Source organism: Nyctibius grandis, chromosome 4, assembly GCF_013368605.1.
Source record: "Nyctibius grandis isolate bNycGra1 chromosome 4, bNycGra1.pri, whole genome shotgun sequence".
NCBI classification, from domain to species: Eukaryota; Metazoa; Chordata; class Aves; order Nyctibiiformes; family Nyctibiidae; genus Nyctibius; species Nyctibius grandis.
Window position 1 is genome coordinate 80,849,155 of NC_090661.1, and position 26,182 is coordinate 80,875,336.

Below are 26,182 nucleotides of genomic sequence, written 5' to 3' on the forward strand. Positions count from 1 at the left end.
CCACTGTCTTCTGCAAGCAGCACAGAATCCACCTTCCTCCTCCATTCACTGTATTTACATATGTGTTCACTAGTACTAGTCTTTATTGTCGTGTTCACTAATACGCCTAGTACTGATGTGAGGTGAGCGGACTTGTACCTCCCTAGCTCCCTCTCAAAAATCTTCTAAAAATCAGGATCCTACCAACCCCCTTTCAGTCCTATGGCATGAAAGCAGTTTTATGCAAACTTGAAGGTACAAACTGCCATAAGCAGTTATTTCATTACTAAGTCTCTTTTATCTCCAAATCCCCAAGACACATCCTTCTTTCCCTGTCATACACACTTCCAAACGTCACTACCTTAGCTTTCTAATATTACGCATAAATCACTCTACAGTTTTAAGTAAGGTGTAAGAAGGTGTAAGAAGACAGAGATGCAGATTACATAGAGGCCAGTGGCATAGGAAGAAGCAGCGAACAAAGACACCAAACAATTTAACTGGTATACTGAGAAAGACCAAGTGACCAAACTAAAATTGACAGAAGGAAGTCAAATGAAGTTTAAAGATACTCTTTAAGGATGAGCACAATCTGTGTGCTCTCTATACATGCCTTATATTCTATAGCAACGAACAAATCCATTTATCATTTCAAGTGCATTTAAGACTGACCACAGTCATAAACCATTAGGCTAAGTAATTTGATTCAAGTAAACCACAAAAGCAAAAGCCTCAGTCTTGTCCTCCCTTCCCTCCAGCCCATTTGCGACCTGGATGTAGGTGTTTGAATTACACTTGTTTGTGTGCACGCAATAGAGCACAGTCACACTATGGCTCAGTTACACACACAAGTAGGTAAACTGTGGTATGCATATTGCACAGGATTGAATGAACACTTCATTAGTGGTTTCCTGTTCACCTGAGAAGCAAGAGAACTTAGCTAATATGAAGGTTTTGAACAAATATTTTTGATGTAATTATATTTACTATTTCTATTTTTAAAAGACTTTATATCCTGAAACAATCCTAGAAATGCTGCATTTTATATCAAATACAAAGATTACTTTGTTCAGCTTAAGAGTAAGCAATAGTCAGTTGGTTAGGATCCACACTTTGGAAAATAAAGAATTGTAGCAGAGTAGGTTTTAAGAAGGTGAAATAGAGGCCTATATTTGGCTTGTAAAGTAAGTGTATTAGTGCACTTTTTATAAAGTATCACAACCCCTTTGCAACTGCCAATGGGCAATACAATTGTACATTTTATTGAAAATTCAACATAGACAGAATACAATCCACCCAGAGCATCCTGATGCAGTTTCAACACAATCTACTCTGGAAAATGCCACCAGCTGAACCTTAAGTATCATCTCCTGTGTTTTACTATCCACATGCTCCCTTAATGGAGCATCTGACAGATCAGCCTCACCACAAGCAATAGGCACTGTGCCATATGCAATGGACACTGTGCTGATCTAACACAATTCCTCCACCCCTTGAACTTCCCGACTTACAGGTAGGCAGGTTCTTTGAGAACAGTGCCACAACAAGAGGCACATCATTCTTGTGAGGACATCATGTATGATGTTTAACTATTGTTCTGAAAATACCTTTCACCTCATTGCACTGCATTGCAATGCACTGCATTGTCTTCAGCAGAAACAGATAGAATCAGCAAAAAGTGCCTGAATGGCAAGTTGAGTACCGAATCTCATTCTGTACCTGGACAAGTACTTACAAATTGCAGTTCCTTTCTCCTGTGCTACTAGCAACAAATCCACGTATTTGTTTTTCACTTATTCAGGTTAAAAATTAAAACAGAGTCTTCAAAGTAGACCCTGAGGGTAGTGATTCATGAGTCCTGCATTTCAGCTAGGAGAGATTTTTTTGTTTGCTACAAAAAGCTGGAAATAATAGTTTACACTGAAAAATTTTAGAAGAAATTTATCTGAGAGTCTGATCCAGGAAACAGTTTTATGTATCAATCACATAACTCACTGGAGATAAAACACAGTTCTGATCTTATTTAAGAAGTCATGTTCAGTATCACTTCCGAGGAAATCAATAATATTAATCTCTCTGAATAAGAAAGTTACAAACACTTAGTGAAGAAAGTCTGTTATGTTCTTGTAACTGAAACGGAACTCAGTTTACAAAAAAAAACCAAACAAACCACCAAACCAAAAAGACAAACGTCTTAAAATTAGGATGTGTACTATCAGAGTATTCACAGAATCACAGAATGTTAGGGATTGGAAGGTACCTCGAAAGATCATCTAGTCCAATCCCCCTGCCGGAGCAGGATTACCTAGATCATGTCACACAGGAACATGTCCAGGCAGGTTTTGAATGTCTCCAGAGAAGGAGACTCCACAACCTCTCCGGGCAGCCTGTTCCAGTGTTCAGTTACCCTCACTGTAAAGAAGTTTTTCCTCATATTTATGTGGAACCTCCTGTGTTCCAGAGTCCTCATCTTGGACCATTCCAGCTGTTCCAGAGAACACAACTCTTCACTCAGATTTTGTAATTCAAACTTAGATCTTCGCTTTTTTTTTAATCATCTGCAGATTAGATCGGCCTTTATCTTAAAGAAAAGTTGCAGTCAAATGCAGTTTCTTTCAAAAACAGAACCACACTGGTGGTAGTTTACTGCAAGAAAAGCAGCAGAGCTTTGCTTCACTGCAAACACTCATTACAGAGAAATGTTTACATCCTGTTTCATCCCTCCACATTCCCAGAATTATTAGTAAACATAACACACAAAGCTCTCGAAGAGGAGCAACTCTCACAGAGCACAAGAACAGTACAGAAAATGCAATGTAGCAGAGGCCTCTACATTAGACTAACTCCCTAAGAGTCTTTCAGCAGTAACCCTGCCACTATAACCTATTGGACTTTGAACAGCAGTGGACTTGTGAAACAAGAAATCTTTATTTTGTTCAGCAGGGTTTCATCCAGACAGCTTCCTTTCATGCTTTTTAGGCTATCACCCTCCATGCTTCCTAGTAAAAACACTTGACCATCATCATGGTACCTTGCTTCAAAAAGGAAAAACTTCTATTGTGAATCTTTACTTCATTTACATGGAAGAAAATGATTCTCCACCTTTTAAAGTACAAAGGATCAAAATTTAAGAGAAGTACCATTGCAAAAGCATTAATTTATTGCTTATGTATTAAAATACCCACAAAACAGATGACACTATTATCACATCTGAATAATCTTCAGAAATTCAGATGATATTCTTGTAATAGGTAGTGACTGAGAATCAGGGTGGGGAATAAACCATACGAAAAACCAAATTCAAATCTATTAACCTTGGCTTCCAAAATTGTCTCTTTTGCCACTGTAATTCACCTCAGAGCAAAACACAAAAGCAAACTTAAACAGCTCCAAACTTGCTCAAGCCTTGCCTTCATAGAAAGCCCATTTTAAAAACAGGTTTCAAATCACAAACAGGAATGACATAGCTTAGAACAACTGTCAGGTTGTCAGCTCTCAAAGAGTCATGAAACAGCTACTGAGCTGCTATAACATACAGTATGTCATAATAAGGTAAACTGTCACCAGCTTCAGTTTGCCTATGAGACATGTCATCTGTATGTACTGGTATCCAGCAGCTGAGCTGTAAATGGCTTAACTGCCTGTGCATCAAGGACAAGACATACAACAAAGTCAGAAGCACTATTGCCATTCTAAGGGACATGCTTGCTCTGCAGCTGTGCACTAAGGCCATTGCAATGAAATTAATTTGAACAGCTACACAGAATTGCTGTCAATGCACAACTAAACTCCATTTTATCTTTCTGAACCTGTTCAGCTATACTAACAATAGTAATACACGACTGATCCTATAAATAGGCTTGAAGAAAGCTGCCAGTGTTGAGTACCGCATCGAGTTCCAAATGCACCTATGCAACACAGCGCTTAAATCACAGCCTGCTGACAGCATTTACTTCCAAACTTCCTATAGCTTACTTCCAAAGTAAGTTCTCCTACCATGAGCTAATCTAATGCTAACAGCATAAGTTTCAGAAGACAGCATATACAGAATTTACACAGATCCAGAAGCACCTTAGCATGTTATGTGACTTATACCAAGTCATATGCTCTATCATCTTTGTAATATCATGATGATACAAATCCATCTATTTCACTCTTCCTTGACTTTTTTTGAAGATGCATGTAACATTAGCCGCCTTTCAGGTTACTGAGGATGTTCCTCAGCTGCCATGACTTCTCCAAGATGATAGGGAGAGGCCTCACAATCATGTCAGCCAGTTCTCTTGGGTGAATCTCACCTGGTCCTATGAGTCTGTATATGTCCATTTTACTTAAGTACTCTGTAACTTGATCTTCCTCTACCATGGATGGCATTTCTCTCTGCTCCATAAATTTTGCCACACCTGAGAACAGTCCCTGTCAGTGAAAGTCAAAGCAAAGAACGTACTAAGTAGCTCATATCACTTCTGAGACCCCCACCGCCCCTCCATGTTGTCACACAACGCCTACTCCATTCAGCAGCAGGGCCATGTTCTGCTTACTCTTCCTTTGGCTGTCCACATACTTGTAAGAGCTCTCCTGTTGCTCTCCACATCCCTCAGTTTCAACTCCAACCAAGCTTTGGCTTAATTCCATTCCTGCACATGTAAGCAATACCAGTATCTTTTGCAGGCTTTGTTTTCGCTCAAGTCAGGAGCTTTTCCTGCAGCCTATAGCAGGCTTACTGTCAAGCCTGCTGTTTTCATGAACATTAGAATAAGTCATTTTTGCAGTTTGAGGAAACTGTCTCTGGAGATCAACGTGTCCTGTGCTCCTTTGCTCTTCACAGTAGCTTCTCACAGGATACCACTCACCAGTGCTCTGAACAAGTTAAAATTCTGGGCCTTAGTCTGCTAGTTGCCCTCCTCACGTCCCTCATGATCTGAAACCCTACAATCTCACAGCCACTACAGCCTGGGCTGCCACTGACTATTACTTCCCTGATCAATTTCTCTTTATTTGCAAGTAGCAGATCCAGCAAAGCATTTGCCCTAGCTGGTCCTTCCAAAATCTGTGTCAAAGTATTGTCCCAAACACTCTGCAGAGATCTGCTGGATTGCTTGTATCTTGCTGTGCTGCCCTTCCAACAGAGTGTTTCAAGTAGTCCTTGAAAACAAGGGCCTTCCACTAGCAGATGTCATACAGTTGCTTCAAAAGTTCCTCCTCTTCCCTTTTTTGATCAAGCTGTCTATAACAAATGCCCACCACAGTATTCATGACTGCTGCCCTATCCTCTGATTCTGAGGTATACGGACTCGACAGGCCTATTTATCCATCCCGTAGTAGAGCTCCATACTTGCAAGTCATTCCTTTGTGTAGAGCACGTCCTCCCCTCCTTGGCTTCCCTATCTGTCCTTCCTGAAGAGACAATTATCGAACTATTGCAGCAGTCCAGTCTTCTGAGCTACCCCACTGCACCTCTGTAAGCCCAATGAGGTTACAGCTCTATGACAGAGCACAGTCTTCTAATTCCTCCTTTTTGTCTTCAGGACTTGAGAAATTGGAATAATGGGATCTCAAATGCAGTGTGAGAGGGACCCCTTCCCTTGTCCAACCCAATCACATTGTCTCTTGCAAACCCCACTCTCTAGGAAGCTACTTATTCCCTAGAAGTTCTGTGCAAGTTAGTTTCTGATATGCCAGTATGTGCCATTCCAACTGATGCCTGTGACTCATCACCATCATAGTTGTGTCAACTCCAAACAGCTTTCTGGACCTGCAGGACACCCCATTCTTGGCCAAATGTTCCATTAAACTCTGCCAGGTTTGCACATCTTGGTCATTGGTGCTTTCCACATGTTTGTTAAATAAGAAGCTGGACCAAGTCTACTCCACCTCACTGCAAGATTTCCCACTTGACAAGCAACTTCACCTGCTGTTTTTTGGTTCCCAAACATAGTTCAATCACCTTCTGAACTAAGGATCCATCAACACGCTCCCTCCTTCTATGCTGTGCTCCAAATGCTCATGCTGAATTTAGGAAACCAAATTAGTTGTACACAAACTTATTTCTCCTTAACCACTATCACACAGCTCTAAAACACGGTATTTAGTTCCATTTCCTACCATTTAGTCTGAATACTGCTCAGTACAAGAAACTAATACAAATATTCTATCATATTTTGCACGGTACCGAGTTTACAGCAAAGGTCACTGCATTTGTATGTTTTTCTACTGTCACAAAAAAGTGAAAAAAATACTTTAAAGCAGCATGGGTCTCCATTAAGTGTTAAGATAGACAATTATAGGAAACTTCACCAAGAGGCAAATATATTCCTCCTATTATTTAGGATTTCATCTTGGAGAGCACTTCTATGATCTTGTATGCAGACAAAGGTTGGGGAAGGCTCAATGCTTCTGTGGTTTTTATATTAACACTGTAGATGCGTTTCTGCCCATTTAAACGCTATTTTCCTGTCAGGAAGTATTATATCTAGTATGAATATGCCCTCTAAACTATATATACTCACAGCTGTTTAAATAAGAGATTACAAAGTCACAGGTATTTCAACTACTCGCTCGGTTCCAGAGCAATTACATGATAAAACAGGAACAATTTGGACCTCAAAGGCATGGTGCACCTCTGCATCAGCTGTACAGATTAACCTCATCGCATATTAGAGCAACAATACATGCAATTAAGCATTTGGATCACATCAGTTATTCACCTCATCATGTTATGCACTTAAGCAGTCAGCAATGAGTCCACCGATTTTAGTCTGTCAGTAAAGTCAGATCAAAAACATCACCACTGGCCAGAGCAGCTGGAGGGTAGCAAGGGGATAGGAACAGTTGTACTGATGGCACATAAATGGAAGTCAAAGAGGAGCAGGTTGCTTGGATCATAAGAACAGATGTTAGTCTACTGATCTTTCCCCAATTTTAGACTGAATGTAGTCTTCAGAGTGGAAGTCCATTTAGAAACCTACACACTACATCAGCAAATAAGAAATTAATGCTATGCTAGCATTCTGGACTTCAGTCTAATTTATAAAGAAAATAGCTTTTCCTCATGCATTGTATAACAAACTTGTCAATCTCAGGTTCATAGTTATGCATGCAATTCACAATCACACATAAACGTTTACATACACTTCCACACACATCAAAGGCATCCCTACACCACTGAAGTAACTCTTATACAGAAGACAGAATCAAGTTATTTATGAAAGCTTTTCCAGATACACACTTTTAAAGATGCCAGTGCACTGCTGAAAACCCTGAGCAGACAGGAGAGCCGCAACAAAATCAAAACTACTGTGAGAAGTTGGAAAACAGCTTGAGATCTACTTCTCAGAAGCCCCTAGTCATAAAATGGAGCCTTTCTCAAGTTGTAAGCAATAGTTTGTGCTCAAAGATTGCCCTTATGTCATCAGCACTGTTCAGTTCCTGTTTATATTTTGTTAATATTTGTGTCAGAAGAAAATGTATTCATGAGATTTCTATGCCAGAACAAGAGAAGCAACCAGTGAACTATTTACCCTTGCATGTTTTGAGTTCTTCTCTGTCTCTTGAAAGGCCAACCCTTCCAAGTGAACTACCAGACTCAGACAGATGGAATCAAGCACTTTTCCACTAAACTTTGTTTTGTTTGAAACATAACCAAGTAAAATAAGTTCCCCTTAATATGGAAAAGAAGAACTTGTAAGTTTTCATGCAATGTTCTGTATCAAACCAGAGATCTGAAAGAACAGCAAGTGCTAGTAACTGTTTTTATAATACACCAGTATCTAAAGTGAAGACTTCCCTCAAACCAGCATTTCAAGTTACCCTAAGAGACTTCCTTTTGTCTTATAAAATATCAAATACTTTGTTTTGAAATTACATGAACAAGTTTTGAAGACACAGGTTCAAAAGAGTAGTCTGAAAATCAAAACAGCTGAGTATTCAGACAGGGCAGCTCAATGCAGTTAGGTCAGCTCAGCATTCCAAGTTCAGAGGTATGACCATGAGTGGAAGGCAGAAATAGGTAAGGTGAAAGTGTTAGCTTATTAAGACTTAAGATTCCTAAAACTGTAATTCATGTTACCTTTTTTTCCATAACTATTCTGTATGCCTCTGAACTGTTCTTATCTATGTCAACGGGAGGAAGGTCAAAGATAGAGGACCTTAAATAGGTGTTAGCACCCTCTTTGAAAGCACTTTTGAGGCAGCTTCAAAGGATCCCAATGCCAAGATCCACACAAACACTATAAAAAAGACAGACTAGATGTAACTTGAGATGCTTAGATCAGTGAACAACCTGCTACATTCTCTTTTCTTCTTTGTCTGGTTAAAGAAAAGCTTTCTTCATGATGAACAGAGTAAGCCAAAGATTCTTTCATTATTGTTACAAGAAATAATGCCAGCTCTCATTCCTCTCCAATCCTCAAGTAAACTCAACACAGGGGGCCCAAAACCTTTAGTTCCTTTATAGAAAGCTTCACAGAAGAGGTGAGGGCTAAACAAATGCCCTTCATGAAGGGAATGAAAGGTAAAGATGACTGCATTACAGTCAGACCAACAAAAGGCACCCTTTGAGTGAATTAATTGGCTGACACTTATTTCACCTGTGCCAGTTGCCAGTAAACCCCTTGAGTGGGGGTTCTGTGTATGAAGTAGACTACTTATAAGCGGAGTGAAAGCATAAGCAAGAGAAAAGGAATTGAAGTACCCTTAAAAGCAAGACTTGCCTGCACAGAGGGCATCAGTCTTGACTACCAATGAAGAAATTTGTCAGTAGGTTAAGTAGTTTAGAAGATCATCAACAAGGCTGGACTGTTCTTGATTTTATAAGCAATGTTTTCATTAAAAAATGTCAATTTAAATAATAACTTATTAAATAAGTGACACTGAACAGTAAATTGTTTACACAACTCTAACTGTTGAATGAATTTCCTTTAAGAACTGCCATTACCTTCTGATGTTTAATGTTGACAGTGCACAGATACCTGTGTTAAAAATACATCAAATGTGCTCATTAGAAAAAATTACCTGTTTGTCTTCTTACAGGCTCTACGTACTCCTGCAAGATTCAATTGACAAGACAGGAAGATGGACCTAGGCAGCTATGTCTAACATAACAAGTAAACTGAATATGCCCAGAACATATACATGGCACTGAGGCCAACTAGCACAGACAGATGGCATCCATACCACTAAGCTCTGACTCTCAGCTAGAGTGTTCACCTGGCTGTTCACATAATTCTCCCAGATTCATGGCTCAGGAAAAATGTGGTCACACTTGGGAAGTGACAGATGCCCTGGACCAAAACTCTATCGGGGATGGTTTTAACAGTTTTAGCGTAGATAACCAAGTTCTAGAGCCCAAGAGCTTTTCCTATTGATTTACTCATACCTACTAGGAAATCACTACAAATACTGTATTTTCTCAGGTAAGTGGTTAGATACACATACTTCGTAAGACACAACAGAAGATGCAAACTGTTTTTGTCTTACATGAGCAGCAAAACAACACTGCTGTTCATTTGCTCTACTAAAGCATGCTGCAGAACAAGGAATTAACCAAATAAGATTTAGAAGAATCAACAGATGAAGGAGGTCATTAGGGAATCTCATGGTGATACCTAGTTAGCCAGCAGATACAGAAACTGTGTGATAAAAAAAGCACACATTATCTACCAAGCACTGAACACAAAAATCTATTACAGCACACTTCAAAAAGGTAAGCCCATGACATGACAATCTGCTAAATATCTACTGTTACGGCAGTAAACAAGCAAAAAAAATAATTTCTTTACAAGAAGGCAGAACTGCCTGATAAAAGTGATGGCACTGGAAAATAAAGACATTCATTAAGAAAGACACAAGGTTATCTCATTGAGGTGAGATGTCTCACTGTGCCTCAGTCAACAAGGCGACAGGCTACAAAATACCCGCTTTGTCCACTGACTTGCTGCAACAGAAACTACCCCTCTGCAGTCAAAAGTAGAAATTCCTGATCATTAAAAATGCACTGCTTAATTAAAATCTGTTTTCAGCCACCAGTCTTCAGCAGATGGCTTCTCCTTGTTCACCAATGCCCTATAAAGACAGCTTTGTCCAACAAACATTTGTTTTCATTGTTACCATGTTTGGCTTTGCCTTTTAGCTGTTTTCAATGCTATCTGAAATAAAGATGCTCTTCAGCTAAAAGAGTCTTAGCTTCTGTATGTGAAGTGACATGCCTGATTTCTTTTGCGGTTCTGATAAATGCACAGTGTCTTGAAGCCATATAAAAGCAATGCCAAGAAATCCCAAGAGGCTGGTTTTCTTGGAATAATCTTAAGTCAACAAAGCTTGATTCAAAATCCATCTTTATTCCCCCCTCATCTAAATCTCAGCTTGACAGAATGTTCCTTATTAGTGACTTAGGAGAGGCCAAACTCATGCCTTCAGGTCAGCAACATAATCAATCATCAAGAAAAGAACATAAAATAAGCAGTACCATTCAGGCTCCCTCACAAATTCACAGCTCCCACAGACAGACACTTTCCAACTCCTCCTTAAAGCAGAAAAAAGGCAGGTAATTCAACCTTTCATTTGGACACAATACATCTGTAAACACACCAACAAAAATGACCAGAAGATTAATATAGTGTTCTGCACTGGGGTACACAAGTCAGTCAGTAGTAAAAAAAAAAAAAAAAACCAGAATGATTAAATAAGGGCCACCACAGGTAATAAATGACACAGGCCTGTTTTACACAGATCCTTAAATCTGTAGTGTTAACTTCATAAGCGTAGTTTGAGAATACATTTTTCCTATGAAGCCTATTAAAAAAAAATTCCCGTTCCCTGTCCATCGTCAGCCTCTCATTCTCACCCTCTGTTGTTTGCCATGCCCTCAGCAGTAATAAAACAGTTCTTCTGGGATTGTAATCTGAGAAAGGGAATGCTAAAATGCTCTTGGTTAAAATAAATTTTATCTTAAAAAAATATATGGTCCCACTTCATCCCCATCTCAATTCTGTTTATAGAGCATAGCAAAGCATAACTGTAAACTTCTTTCTTAAAGTGTGTTTATTCCTAGATTGTGTTTCTACTGTGTTTCAGTATTTGTTAGAGCAAACTGTAAAACATCTTAACACCAGACTTTCGTAAAGAATGGTGTAAGGGTGTTTACAAAAAGAGCTCATCATTCCACAGCCACCCTCTTTTTTCAAATGTTATTTCTACTTCATACCCATATTTGATTAAAGTAATTATACATTAAAAAAACATCCCTTCTGATTTTCTTGCAGGAGTTTTTCCAAAACATTACTTTCTGGCCAATGCATTATTTCCTGTGACCAGATTAAGGGATTTAGACTATCAATTCTATATAAACACATACCAAAGAAGTATAGCCAACCACTTACAGCCCACTGCAGCTTGGTTCTAGCTCTAAACAGCAGGCAGGTATCAGAAGTGGCTCCCAGCTAGCTCCATAAGCATACCAGAACTTACATGCCATACATGTGAACACACTTCCTCTGATCTCTCCCTAACAGACTTGTTCCACTACAGCATCCACCTTTACCTTTCTTTTTTTTCCCAGTCTTTGTTTTCCAGAAGTTAATTTATGAATTAGGTACAAAGAATACAAGTTTTCTCAGTTCAAGGTCTGTGTCTTGTTTCCAGCTGAATACAGTTTTAAATCAGTTACCCCCACCCCAACCTGTTACCGCACGGCAAGTCTACATAGCTACTTAAAACAACACAAGCTAAGGCTACACAGCAAAGAAACTGCATGAATTCATAATAATGGAAACTATGTCTTTTCATTACTTCTGCCCTCTTTTGCCCTTCTAGTGCTTTGTCTGTCATTGTTTCTGTGTTCAAGTAATCTTAAAAGAAGAAACAAAACTATTTCCATACTGTAATGGCTTTGCTCATTTGCCTCATTCCAGCTTCCTGCCAAAACATGAAAGCCCTTCAATAAGGAAAATTTGTCACTTTTTCCAAGGCTCTTCCTTTACTGATACTATACTTTCTCAGAGCCACTGTAAAAACCTCAGGCAGCACTTTTACTCTATTCCACCACTTAATTCCAACACAATTTATTCTATCTTAAAAAAAAAGTTACTTATCTTCAAAATGGGGATGACATTTTCTCAAATGCTAGTATCATCCATCAGCCATATGGTGCCCTAAATGATAGGCCGCATGTTAGTCTATTACTAGTTTCAAGTTTTGTTTAACTTGATTTTTTGGATGACCACACAAACTTGGTGCTTCACAAAAAGTCATTGCTTTTCAGGTTTCAACAGAGGAGTAACCTAATTTGCTGTTAAAGCAGATAGCCTAGAAACACTATCGCAGGAACCAGAGATAAGAGAGTTATGAAACCAATCTTTTGGCACAACATCTCCAAACCTTCCTAATATACCAACCACCACAAAGCCAGTGTGGAAGATGCAACTAGAAGAGCTCACTGTCCAACCTGCAACTAGCCATAGAAAGCTCAACCCTGACTCCTTCTGAAGACACTGCAAAAACCCAAGACGTGCTAATAGACTTGAGTGAGAAAACTAGGCCCAAAATCGTCTAAAAGAAATTCTTATTTTCAATCAAAAATAACCTTTTGTCTGTATCAGAAGACAGAGCTTTTGAAGTATTGGAGCCATGAGGAAGTTCAAAATCACTAGCTGATCCTAGAAGAGAAAATGCTGTTTGAATTGAGCATATTCAGAAATAAGCAGTTTTTATTTTTTGAACGATACTCACGTTTTTTCTTCAAGCTTAGCAGAAACCAAACCTCTTCCCTTTCACAGAAAAAAATGATTTTACAGGCTAGATCCCCTCTTTACTCAACTTGTAGGGAGAACAAAATTGCACCACAGACCAGAAGAAAATCTCATACTCTTCACAATCTCCTTAAATTGTGCATGAAGACTATCCTAGGTTTCATGCAATGCAGTTTTTTCAGCTTGTCTCAAAACTGCTGGCAATAAGAAAAACTCACTGTCAATACAGGTCTATGTTACGTGTCAATGATTGTGGGACAGCTTTTGTGCCTAAAGTAATTCCCTGGACTCAATCCACAATTCTTACCACTTCTGCATGACTGAGCCCTAAGCAATGAAGATCTTTCACGTTTGCATAGAGAGCTGCGGATCTTCTGAAACAAGTGCAAACTGGAAAGAATTCAAGAATGCGTTTTACAAAACCATTCATCCTTTTTTTGCCTATTCATTGCTCCATCACCGTCCCTTACTTCTCAATGAAAGCATGATCCAGGTTTAACAAACACCTTCGAGAACATCTGTCCTTTCTCCCCAACCACTTTTAGCCCACATTATTTCACTGACTCAGCTTTTGTGCATAAAAGCCCCTAAATGGTTGCATTTGGACAAGCGATTGTAGGAATTTGCAGTGCAGGAGAAGACAGGACTAAAACCAAGATCAAGGAAACAGACTGTAGTTCCAGATTTTCAGTCAAGTTCTTCAGAGCTGTAAAAGGCAAATGAACACTCCACCCCACCCAATCTTTTTCACGTGCCTTTGCTGAGCCAGTTCCTATTGAGAAGAAACATAGGCTAATGAATGTTGCCACTAACCTACCTGAGCAAAAAAGTGGATCTCCTTGTGGCTCTCAGTTACCGATTTACAAATATCTGTAATGGTACTGACCTCCTTTATCAACTGCTCTGATGCTTGCTCATTAAAAGTATTTAGGAGGAAAGACAAACTTTTCATTAACAGTTTATTTTCCCTTTACTTGCAGAGGCAATTTTTTGTTCCTCTCATCCCTTGGAAAGTTGCCTTCCCTGGTGTTACACATTTGCTGCTGAACAAGTGCTGCTACTGCCAGTACTCTGCTGCTTTTGCAAATCAGGACTTGAAGATTTACTCCTCTGTTTGAATGGAACAAGAAGGAAAATACCTGACCAAGAAACAGATACCAGATTTGAGGAAATGAGCAAACAAGGACATTTAATAGAGCCACTTTTTCTACACCAGAATACAACTCCTCAAGTAATACAAATTCTGTTTATTTCCACCACTGCCAGGCTTGAATTGTCTTTCCTTATCATGGTCTCCTCAAAAAAACTGAGCTGTACACGCCAGGAGGGAATCAGGGGTTACTTCAAGCTAACGGAAAAAAAAAAAACAAAACCACTAGAAGTTGCACGCAAAAAAATGATACAAAAGGTCAAAAAGTCAGCACCAACTTTCCCAAACATACAGAGAAGTAAAACAAAAAACCCACACACACACTCAAAACAAAACAAAGAACATATGTAGCCCAAATAGAATTCCAGCATCATTAAAACAGGTTTCCTCTCTCAGGCAAGAATAATTACTTCACAATGAACAGATAAACCAAATGAAAAGAAGGAATTCTGAAGGGGAGGAAGAAATTACTACAATCAATTGGACCAGAAACGCCCTCAAGATAAATAACAAAAGGCTACCAAGGACTTTGCTCCTCAGCATTTAACCCAGTTCTACTGTGATGCAAACGAAACATCAACAGCCTAGCTAGCACAGTTGGAAAGGTTTATCCTACTATTGTCACATACATTTGTTTCATTCAACTGCTGCTGGGCCTCCAGCATGGAATTGGCAATCCAGGAAACAGAAATATGGGGCTGTGATGAGATGAGCTTTGTGAGGAAGTGTGAATCAAAAGATTGCTTTAAACTTACAAAAACCAAATATGAACTACTGCATTATTCCATTCTAGTAAGAATTGAACTCTGTGTGGTAGATATGCCAAATAAAGAAACACTAATATTTTTTGGCACTGCAGCCTAGTAAATAGAAACAGAAAGCATATGAAGATTCTAGGCTTTGTGAGAGCTCAAATCAAGAAAGTAAAGAAAAACTTGTATAGAGAAGCTGATGAAGTTTATAAAACAAATGGGACTTGAATGGGGAGGAGCAGCTACAACACTGTAGCTTCAGTGTTTGCATTGTCAAAACCCACAACAGCAATGCAGGCTGAACTGACAGAGGACATATAAAGACTTGCCCAAATACAAGTATATATAATCCTTGTGACAGGAATGATAGCTGTGCATCACCGCAAATTGACTCATACATGGACATGAAGTGAAACAAAGCCAGAATGGGACCATACACAACCAAAGCCTGCTCTCTGGTTTATTTCTGGATCAACTTAAACTGGAGTCTACTTGCCCAAAATTTAATTTGCAGCAAATACGAAAGATTCATTAAGAACTCAATTATTTCTCCCTCAGTACAACCCTACAATCACAATCCAGAATACAAGAACAAGGAAATGAAAACAAAACAAAAAGCCCAAACCCAAGAAGTTTGGCAAGAATTATCAGTCCTGTAAAAGGCAGGAAGGTATAAATATAACTAGCAAATTAAGACCCTTATTCATTTTCAGGAACTGCTTTTGTGCATTTAGACACACTTCAAGTAAAAATTAGGTTCCCTATGAGGAAAATCAACAGACTGTTATAAAATAATATTTAATAAAGCATACTCAATGTAAATAAAATTAAGACTTCATGTAAACCATTTTGTCTTCAGTATGACATGCTTCTAGAAAACAAAACAGGTTAAACTGATTTTATCATAAAGTGAATTCAGCAAAATGAAGCAGTATCAAGTCTGCAGTTTTACAAATCAACAGTTTCAGCATTTAATAAATATTTAGAACTAGACTTTTTTCCATTTCTAACTGCCCAACAAGTTTCTTTCACAAACCCCACAACTTCCCTACCAAAAAAAAAAATCTTACCAGGCTTTAAAAACCAGAACAAATACAGATGCATACATTGTGTTTTAAACAGAAATGTTTTTTAAATGACCAATATCATACAGAAAACTACACACGAAATTTTTGCTGAAGAAGATCAAGCTAGAGAACTCAAGCATTTTACAGCACGCTTTCGTCTCACAAAAGTGAAAGTACTCTTTCTAAAAATCTTTTTTCCACATGTGAGAGTATAGATTCCTGAAGAGATAGACAGACTTTACACAAAGCTTTATGTTGGTGTCAACAAAGTAAGAAATAACTATATTATCAGTTTCTATTTGAAATACAGCTAACTTTAAAAGTTGTCAGCAAAAAGTCGGGGAAAAAAAAAAAAATCAATGGTCAGACAACAAATACGTATTGTTCTTTTAGCGAAATAAAATAATTTATTTTCCGTTACAGGTTATAGGATGACTACATAGACTCATCTGTAAAGATTAAATCAGTTCAAGACAAAAGAATGCATCACAATCTGAACAAACAAATGCATTTCACTTACTAAAAAAGAAGCAAATTGTGTACCACAAACTACATCTTCACCAGATTGCTGACAAAGCAGAAGTTGTGTAGTGGCTTAAGGCTGCATTCTTTCCAGCCTTTCTAACTGTCAAGTGTTGAGATATATATAGAGTAATGTGAGCAGTCAACTGCTTGCACACAAGTCTTGAAACCTTCCCTTTTGTGGTTTGCAACTATCATTTTCTGAAAATTACTTGCTCGGTTATATTTTTATTATTTCAGTCTAAACACTGTTCTGGTTACTGTTATAAAAAAAGAGAAGAACCAGTGACTGCTTCACAGAATTCAAAATATACCAGGTTAGATGCGTTACCCGCATGACAAACAAAGACTTAACATTCAAAGCATGAAATTTATCTTCCAGAACTTTATGAGAACATGACAATCTAGATAATGTTACTGGCAAAAAACGTTTTCAACTGTTACAAACTTGCTCTGTTCGAGTTTAGAATAGTCACTGGGATTTTGCTGTATCCCATTTTCTCAGGCCAGTTAGAGCAACTTATTCTCAGGAGACCACAAGTCAACAGGAAGGGTGAAGTACAAAGATGATGGTAGTCAGTCAATTACAATACAGTAGGTAGAAACACAAATAAAATTCCAAGGAAAAAAGTAAATAATTTATTTTCATTTTTTTGTATGTGAAGAAAGATTTTGGACTCACTAATCCAGATGAGGCTATGGCTGCCCGATTTAATGGCACTCAGCCTCCATCCTGCAAAAGGATATAAATACAACCTATGAAAACAAGCCTTGAAGTTTTATTTTCCTCTCTACACCTAGGGAAAAACAGCCACAAGCAGTTTTCTCACTACCTTTCATTTAGTTTGCACCTCACTCTCACTATAGAGCCAGACTTTCTCAGCCACCTCTTGGTTCTTCATTCTGTTGGAAACAGAGATAGTCTGGTTTCCAGTTAGTTACAGGAATCTTTGTCCAGAAAACAAACAGAAAACACTGTGAAAGGTACTGAAGGACTGACTGCATGCTCACAAAGTGGACAGTCTGTTAAGTTACAGCAGAAGCTAAAGCTAGCCTCTGGACTATGCCCAGCACATATACAGATGCAGCCTACACCTGTGACATGAACAGGTCTGCAAAGAGGAAAGGCATAAGAATAGCACCAGATAAGCTTCAAGCTAAGGATACCATTAGGTCATGTTGCAAGTCATCACAGAAATCCTCATGATTCAAACAACCCAATGTGCTTACAGTTTTTTCCAGAAGGACAGGAGGGACAAAACACCCAACTGATTTTTTCAGATTAAGCAGCACATGGCACAGTAACGGACGGAGCACAGATCCAGAGGACACAGCATATCCATATCCAGACCTTCTGTGGAATCCACAGGCTTCATAGCTGTGCCATCAGTTTTGTAGACATAACTATCACAAACTCAACCAGAAAAACATTTGCTGAGAGTGCTTTTTTTTGAAAGACACCACAGAGTAAAAAACAAAGAAAACGCATGGAAGTACTTACCAGCTGTGCCCAGCAAGAGTTCCCCGTCCCCTTTTGCAAGAAGGGATCCTAAATCTAAAATAGGGCCAGTTTCTACCTAAGTAAGCTTAAAGTTCACTCCACAGTTCCAGAAACATGCAGTAGTTCTCACTGCCTTTCCTAAATGGTTGCAGAAGGCACACAATGGAACAGCTGTTGTGTTCTGCTCCAGTGACGGCTACATTTCAATGGTGGATTAAGTGGTCCAGAACCATCCTTACCTAACTCACAGGGGTATAGTGAAGACTGTTTATAAAGCCATACAATGATGAGACATACTAAGTATCTTTATGAACTCTAGTGTACTCATGCTGTGTAGAACACTAAAAGACACAGAACTTGAAAACTCTACAGTTACAAATTATTGTCTTTGTCCTGCTGTTATACTACAATGTATTTTTATTTGCATTTTAATGTTCTCGCATACACCTTCAGGGCAGGAATCCTATTATCTTAACTGTCTCTATTGTCATATAATTCTACAGTGCTTTAAAATCATAAGTAATAATGAAAACTAACCACATACAATATACACTAATTCATTATCATCCTCCCTCTAAATTACAGTAGAAAGTTGGATTCAGTAGGACAGAGAACACTCAGCTGAGAAGTTTCTTCAGACAATTTTGTTTGGAGTTTCATTGCAGCTTAAAGATTTGGGGAGTAACAAATCTAGATTTAAACAAGCTTGTCTGAAGCTTTCTACCAAGTAAGACAACCCAGCAAAATAAAGCAGCAAGTACATACACAACCATGAGAACCTACGCTTTTTTTGGTAACAATTTCCACTAAGGAACTGATGAACTTTAAGACAAAAACCAAAATGCATTCCTTCCATGTAGCAGTTCTTCAGCTAAAACAGTTCTTTAGCTAAAAGATGTAAGTTAGAAATATTAGAATGTAGAGAATGCCTTGGACTAACACCTTCTTAGCTTTAATCACAAATAATTGCCTCTTCTTATACTAATGAGCAAGGCAAAATGGAAAGTAATTCAGACAATTCATTCAGGGTAATAGCTTTGTGAGCTAATATTACTGCTGAGAGATTCATTCTCAATTTCCTCAAGTACAATAACAGAGCAGCAGCAAGTTTTTCACTTCAGGGAGCTTTTCTATTCTATGTAAATATAAACAGAAATCCCATTATCTATTGATAAAAACAACAAAGCAAGTTAAATAAAGTTTTACATGTTACAATTTCTTGTAACAGCCATCAGCTCCCTGGATCACAAGTGTAAATAAAACACTTCACTTACTGAAATCAATGAGAAACCTTCCAAATCCTTGCCTTTGGTATTGGGGCATGATCATTATGCAGGAGACATTGTACTTCTGCTGGCAGAGCTTTTCCTGTGGGAAGGAGAAACAGATCAAGTATGTCAAAGCACTGCTGAAGTGGGCAATTGCCTGCACCTGCCACTATCCTTGTAAAATATCCCAATAAGGTGAACAGATGCATGGGGTCAGTACCGAAGTCAAATAATTCCACGTTAATATTTAATTATAAGAAGGAAGTATCAAATGTACCCTTCAAAATATTTTTTATTAGCTAACTACTCAGCATCTTAAAAATTAAATATATTGTCTAAACAGCATAATGATGTTTAAGTGCTCTAAAGGAGGAGGAAGAGGGAAATATTTTCATGCTTCACCGACTGTTCTGTCAAGGATGTAAAAGTGGAAAATAATATCCATACACATGGTGAAGTTGTTTTTTGTGCAACTGCTACACTAAGTGCCTACTGGTTTCCATCTCTATTTTGTCTTCACTCTCTGAATGAATATGGGGTCACGGTTGACGGGAGGAACCCCATACCTATAGAACTAAGAAGTATTACTTGAAGCATACTAACTTTTTCAAAGCTGAAGGCTTCTCACCTGAATCCAAATTAAGGCAGAATGCTCAGAAGCCAGAGCTCTTTCAAACAGAATGAAGTTGTATAACATACAGGCAATGGAGGCAAATATTACAGCATTTAGGACAACAGAAGCAAGAATCTAAACTAGGAAGCTGTTCCAACAATGTAAGGACATAGGTTCTTTCAGATTTACTGATAAAAAGGAAGAGATTTGAAGCCTTATTACCTTTAAAAGTTTACACACAAAAGCCCCTCCCAAAATCAGCACTAGGTAGTTTTAAGGGAGACCAAAGAAATCAGCCAAAAATATGCAAGTCAGCATAACTGACAAGAAGTTGTGGCAAGCACACGGATAGTTTAAGACACCACCTATCACTTCAGCCTCCATACAGAAGATGGCACCAGACCAGTGATGACAGTGACAGGATCACATGCCAGTATGCTGGTTTCTAAACATTTCTTCAGCTGTGAAAGCAGATACCCATGCCATATTTACAAGGTTTCTTAGTTTCTACACTATGGTGAAGTATTTTCTCTGTACAGGCTTCCCAAACTCTCAAGACTGCTGCTAGTACAAAGTTCACATCCTGGCAACATATTCGTAATCAGGGAAGAAAAGTCAGAGCATTTCTGCCAGTAAGAGTGCAACACACGGTTAAAAAAAAAAAGGGGGGGGGAGGAAGGTGGGCAAGAGGACAACAGACATGCAATTCAGTAAATAATTTCAGTACTTCAGTGGAATTTGAGATGAAGTTTTTTTTCCTAAGTTTTGGTAGCTAACACATTTGTGATCATGAGATGTGACAAACAGACTGGCCAAAAGCAACAGAGTTGAAGCAGGGGAAGAAAACGCATCCTTGTTGAAAGGAACAAACATCAAGAGAGACTCACCTTAACACCTGCAGTAACTTAAATAAATCTACTAGAAAATACTTGCCTATATCAGAGGTGGCATGTTTGTATGCCACAAGAACTTCTGACTGACATAAGAGACAGTGCAAATTGTGCCTACACATCTGTTACTTTAATCCCAGCAAGGCCAATGTCTCAGAAGAAACTGGTCAGACCCTCCCAAGAGATCACTATAATATGCAGGTACTTTGGTACAATTTTTAGACTTCTTTAAAATACCATCTTCATACAAATGACTTCTTAAAGAAAGAAAATTGTACACTGAGGGAGGTGGTGATACTAGGGGCAAGAAGTACTGAATTTCTGAGTAACTATACCAATTCATCACATTTCTTATGGACAAATTGACTAATGGAAGCTTTTCCTGTTGCAGACACATCTAATTATACTTCACCATTATTTTTGGTCATCTTTGTTAAGACAGTCCACATAAGTATTATTTTTGCCTATAGCAGCCATCTATTGCTTTAAAATTCAAATCAAAACCACAGCTAATAAACATCCACTCTTAAGAAGGCATCTACCATCAAGTTAGGCACTGCATTCTTACACTCAGTGCAAGAGTAACTGCATTAGATCAGACCATACACAAGAGATGAAGACAGCTGGCCATTTAGGTCTAAACAGACAGCTTGAACTACTAACAGTAAAACCATGAAAACACAACAACATTTCAAATACCTAGCACTTTTAGAAGTTAGACTCGGTATACTATTGCAAAAATGGTAGGAAGATGAAAAAGCTTTAATTTTCAACTGAAACCACAATACATTCTGGGGAAAAAAAAAAAAACAAACAAAAAACAAACCAAAAAACAACCTCACAACCAAACCAAAAAAACCCCCAATGCAGGTGGCTGAATGCACATACAATTTCTCAATTTGTGTCAGTCTTTGAGACAAAAAAGTATGAGTGTATTTGAGATAATGCACATTATATTTGAGATTTAAGAGAAGATTTCAAGCTTCTGAATTGAAGATTTCAAGGTCCTGAATTGTTTTTCTTTGCTGTTGGCACAAGGAGAGCAGGAAATTACAAATGTTAAAAAAAAAAAAAAAAAAACACTTTATGTTTTTTACCTTAGAGAAATATCCAACTAAATGGCAGCCTTTCTCGTCATTTTTTGTAAGGACATAGAAGAGGAATGGTTCAACATCATAATACAAGGTTTTGTGGTCCAGAAAGAGCTTAGCTAACAAACAAAGATTCTGACAATAAATTTTGCTCACATTTCCATCAACCTAGAAAGCAAGACAGACGCAGTTATTTCCAATGCCACCAACATGTTAGAACAAAACAACTTCTTGAATCAATCATATCCTAGAAGCAAACACAAACAAGATGGTGTTACAGAAGGAAAAAATACATTAAGGTTCAGAAGATAAATGGCCCAGCTTCTTGTTAAATAAGAATTCTCCATTTAGAACTAATTACTTTACATTTGTAAGTATCCTCCAAGGATCTGGATTTATTAAACAAAGTAACTTCACCTTTTAACTGTTCAAGTGAGACTTACCTCTTTCACTTCATTCCTGTAATGTAAATGAACCACTGGCAGACAACAAAAATGTACTAGTTAAAACTACATTAAACTGTGGTTTGCTAAAAGGCAGTGTTGTACAACAATAAATAAAACCCCCAAAACAATGAAGTGTATTATGTTGAATCCTTAAGGTGTAAGGCCAATGAGTTGCCAATTACATATCAATCACAGCAATGTTTCAGATAAATTAGACAAGATAAAATTTCTATGCTAGACTAAAATGCTACTGAGCAAGAGAAGTAAATTTTCAAGCTAAGTACTACAATTAGGCTAGGTATGTAGTGTAAAGAGTCAAGCTGTGACTCAGACAGCTACAGAAAAGCCAGACACAGATGCAGATTTCCGAGATCAATTAGTTACTCCCTGAAAGGGACTGCTCAGTGAAAGGCAACAGCATTTTTGAAATAATCTTCTTAATGAAAAGGCTTGCTTGATGTTCTTTGATAAAGTCACTAGCTGTGTTTCATTCACAGAGACAGTCAAATGGTATGCACACTGTGCTGAAAAAGAAGCCACATTCTATTCTGTTTCTAGTAAGAATCCTAGTTACAAATCTGAGTAAACTCCAACATTTTGGACATATTTCGGGATTTCAAGGTGACTTTGGTAGTATAGTTTCATTATCTGGATTACAGAAAAAACATTTAATGGACAGCTACTGCTCCTAAATGCATCAGAATAAACTTGCACACAGCACTCGAAAACCTATCAAATACATTAATATCTCATACAACTCACTCCATTTGTCCAGATACTTTTTATTCCTTTTCACACTTATTAGCAAGTGCACAAATTAAATGAAAATATTAACCAATTAGAAATCATTGCTGGGCAAGCCAAAAGCCTGAAAACCCAAATTATGTAAGCTATCTTTTTCAGTAAGAACATTTATACAGTAAAGTAAAAAATTCCTTAAATTTCAGACAAACACAGCTTGTTCATCAGTTTTAAAAGCAGGGGAGGGAAGAAAAAGGAAAAAAGAGGGACTGCAACTTTGAAAGCAAGCATCTGTCAAAAGTTTCTTGCATACAGCATAGTAGTAAAGTATGTTGAAGCCTTCTCTCAAATCTATCAAAGTCATGCTATGGGCAGAAGTACATAAATCTCAAATGTCAAACTCATTTCTATTTCTCTCAAAAACAGCAAGCATGAAGGAAACCACAAACCCTTCATTCTGCCAAACAGAAAATGGGTGCACAGAATTCCTGAAAGTATCCGTAAGGAAGGACATCAACTGATGAGTAAGTTTCTACAGTTATCAGAGTAACAACTGACATTAACCTTTGAAATAAAACCCCCACTTTACTTCAGAAGTCTTAACATAAGTGCTTACTGAAGTACCTAAATTAGAAAAAGGAAATAAAAGCACTGGAGAAAGAGTCAGGACATTGCTTTCACATGCACATTGTTTTCTATGTGTTTTTTGTGTCAATCACCCACCCACTCCCACCCCCTTTCTCAGAGCTGTATTTTTTTTTAGAAGTTTTTCTTCACATATTGGCAGTAGCTAATGAAAATAAACTGGAAAGCAGGATTTGCCTATTGTATGCTGCACAGCTCTTAACACCTGCTAACAGAGAAAATATAAGTTGTTTTGGACTGACGAGAACAATTTTGTTTCTTGATAGGAAAAGAGTTAAGTCTGTTTACAACTTAAGTCTTTTGCTGGCAGATCTACAATCTTTATAAAAACTGCCCAAGTCACAAAGGAAGCAATCATGATGCAGAGAGCTATTTTTTTTAATAGCACAAAACCAAACAAGTGAACCAAATATTAAGATCTTATTCTAAGTAACAACCTCAAGACTGCATCTACCATTGTTTGAACAGATAATGGCAATGACAAAGCACGACAGACACTTATTCAATATGAAAACACAAGTTTCAAGTAGAATCTATGACACCTGCAATTAAAAAGAAGTTATCAATATACACATCTAAATACTGCTGTTGATAAAGAGCCTCAAAAGAGGTCTTAGTAACCCCAGCAGTCTTTTCTGTTAATGCAATCGGTAACTACTCTTAAGACATAGGAATGTGGAGGTTAAGGTATAGCTTTAGTAACTGAAAGCATGCTATTTGAAGCACAGAATTCTGTTGTCCAGGATATCCTTAAAACCCCAAACCTTAACAGAAGTCATCTCTCAAGAGAATAATTTAGATTATAAAAGAATACATACCCACAAGCTCCACTCTGGACTTTCTAAATTAAAGGCAGTGTGTTCTGGCCAAAGTTGGACTGAACCTCTGTCACCCAACCAGCATCTACATTATGATTAGTATTCTCCCTACACCCATCTAACATGCATGCCATACAAGTATCTTGAGAGGTTGGGTAATGCATGAAGTGCAAGTAAACAAAGTACGAATTGTGAGAGAACATGGCAGGGTAGAACAAGACAGGGAAGATGGACTTGATTTTGCAGTATAAGAAGAACTTCCAAGGAACTATTCAAGTACGTTAAAAGTTCTCACTAGTTCTACAACTGGTCTGTAATGTCTACAAACAGGATACTTTCAGAAATTTAGATTTTTATATACCTACCTCAAATACTGAAAGGTCATTTCTTCTGTAGATTTCATTGGCTGGAGGATGAAACCAGCCACATTTCTTTGAGTGCCTTAACAAAATGTTTTTACTTTTCATGTATTTAAGACAGAATTCACACAGGTAAAGCTTTGGTAATCTGTACAAGAATTAGAAAGATATTTTATAAAAAAAATTTTTGAAATTCTGTAAAGAAAAAGGTTACCACAAAGTGAAAGGCCCTCCCCATTTAAATATAAAGTACCATGCGTAAATGCTGCTTAAGTTTAAAAAAAAAAATAAAATACAGCATTAGAGTGAATGATTAAACACGCACATCAGCCATTAGCAAAGGAAGGTAAGAAAAGATCTGACTCAATCAATCACAATGAACCTACTTCAATAGAGCTGGACTGTGGTCAGCTGTTTTGTGGTCCAGCCTCCAGCAGATCCAAGTTACTCCCCCCTTCCTACATTCCACCTAAGCTTCTGCTGTGGTCTCTTATCAAAGTGGGCACCACTGGAGTCATACCTCAAATTTTACTCTTCTTCCAATAAGACAAAGGAGGCACAGAACAGAACACAGGGAATCTTATTTGCTTAGTGATATTGTTTAGTGGTTGACTTGGTAGTGTTAGATTAATGGCTGGACTCGATGATCTTAAAGGTCCTTTCCAACCAAGATGATTCTGTGATTCTGTAATCTCCTTCCCTTTAATTTTCCTTATCTTGTACGTGGGGAAGGCTAGGAGATGATTTTTCTTTCCACTGCCTTCGAAATACTTGGGTAGAACAGCAAACTGCAGTATGATTGTACCCCCTCACCTCCACCTAAACTACCACTCTACCTGAACACAGAAGCTCATCCAAAGAGTTTGCATACAGGCAAAAAGTCTCAGTTCCACACACCTCTATAACACAGGTAAGACAGATGATTGTACTCCTCTGGGAAGGATTCAGTTCAGACTACATACAAGTAATTCACATGCCCCTTGTAAGACAATGATGACAAGTGTCCTACATACCAGAAACTGCTCCTTTCAGTGAATTTTATGACTATTTACCTTCATTTTTAAATTACTGAAGCAGTGGAAGACTGCTGCAGAAATTAATTAGTCTACGAAGTTTTAGTGGACAATCTTTATGTGCTCTGAAGCTACTTGCACATCCTGGGATCCCATTGGGATCAGAGCCATGGTTTACACTACTCCAGTATTCTAAGAAAGTTTATCAACATCATAAAAAATAGTTTGAACTGTTTGTTCCATGATGTAATCCCACTGCACTCATAGCTGAAAACAACACTGCTGCCTCCTACAGATGCCATCCCACTGTTGCCTCATACTAATAATTATCCATCATTATGCCTCTATCTGGGATTAATCTACTTGATGGAACAGGTAACTCTCTCTTTCACGATGTGATACGAATTGAGGGAATAAAAAAGTAACTGAAATAAAATATTAACGCTATAAAAGCAGTGGCAATAAGAGAAAATAGAAATACTCCCTACACTTTTTTTTAGCCCTTGATTTTTTTGTTACCAGTTCACGGTATATCCCTCATTCCCACCACGCAAAGATTAACAGTATCTAGGAATAAGAGG

The 26,182-nt window shown here is 38.0% G+C and overlaps 1 protein-coding gene across 3 annotated transcripts in view; it reads right to left on the bottom strand.

Moving 5' to 3' along the window:
• The window catches only part of KAT6B (lysine acetyltransferase 6B), a 124,587-nt gene that overhangs the window by 13,764 nt on the left and 84,641 nt on the right, over positions 1–26,182 (bottom strand). For all 3 annotated transcript variants that reach the window (XM_068399121.1, XM_068399120.1, XM_068399122.1), the window contains exons 10-12: positions 24,595–24,736; positions 21,586–21,747; positions 18,992–19,085 (exon numbers count right to left, since the gene is read on the bottom strand). In XM_068399121.1, the coding sequence (XP_068255222.1) occupies positions 18,992–19,085; positions 21,586–21,747; positions 24,595–24,736 (398 nt within the window). The remainder of the gene's footprint in view (positions 1–18,991; positions 19,086–21,585; positions 21,748–24,594; positions 24,737–26,182) is intronic.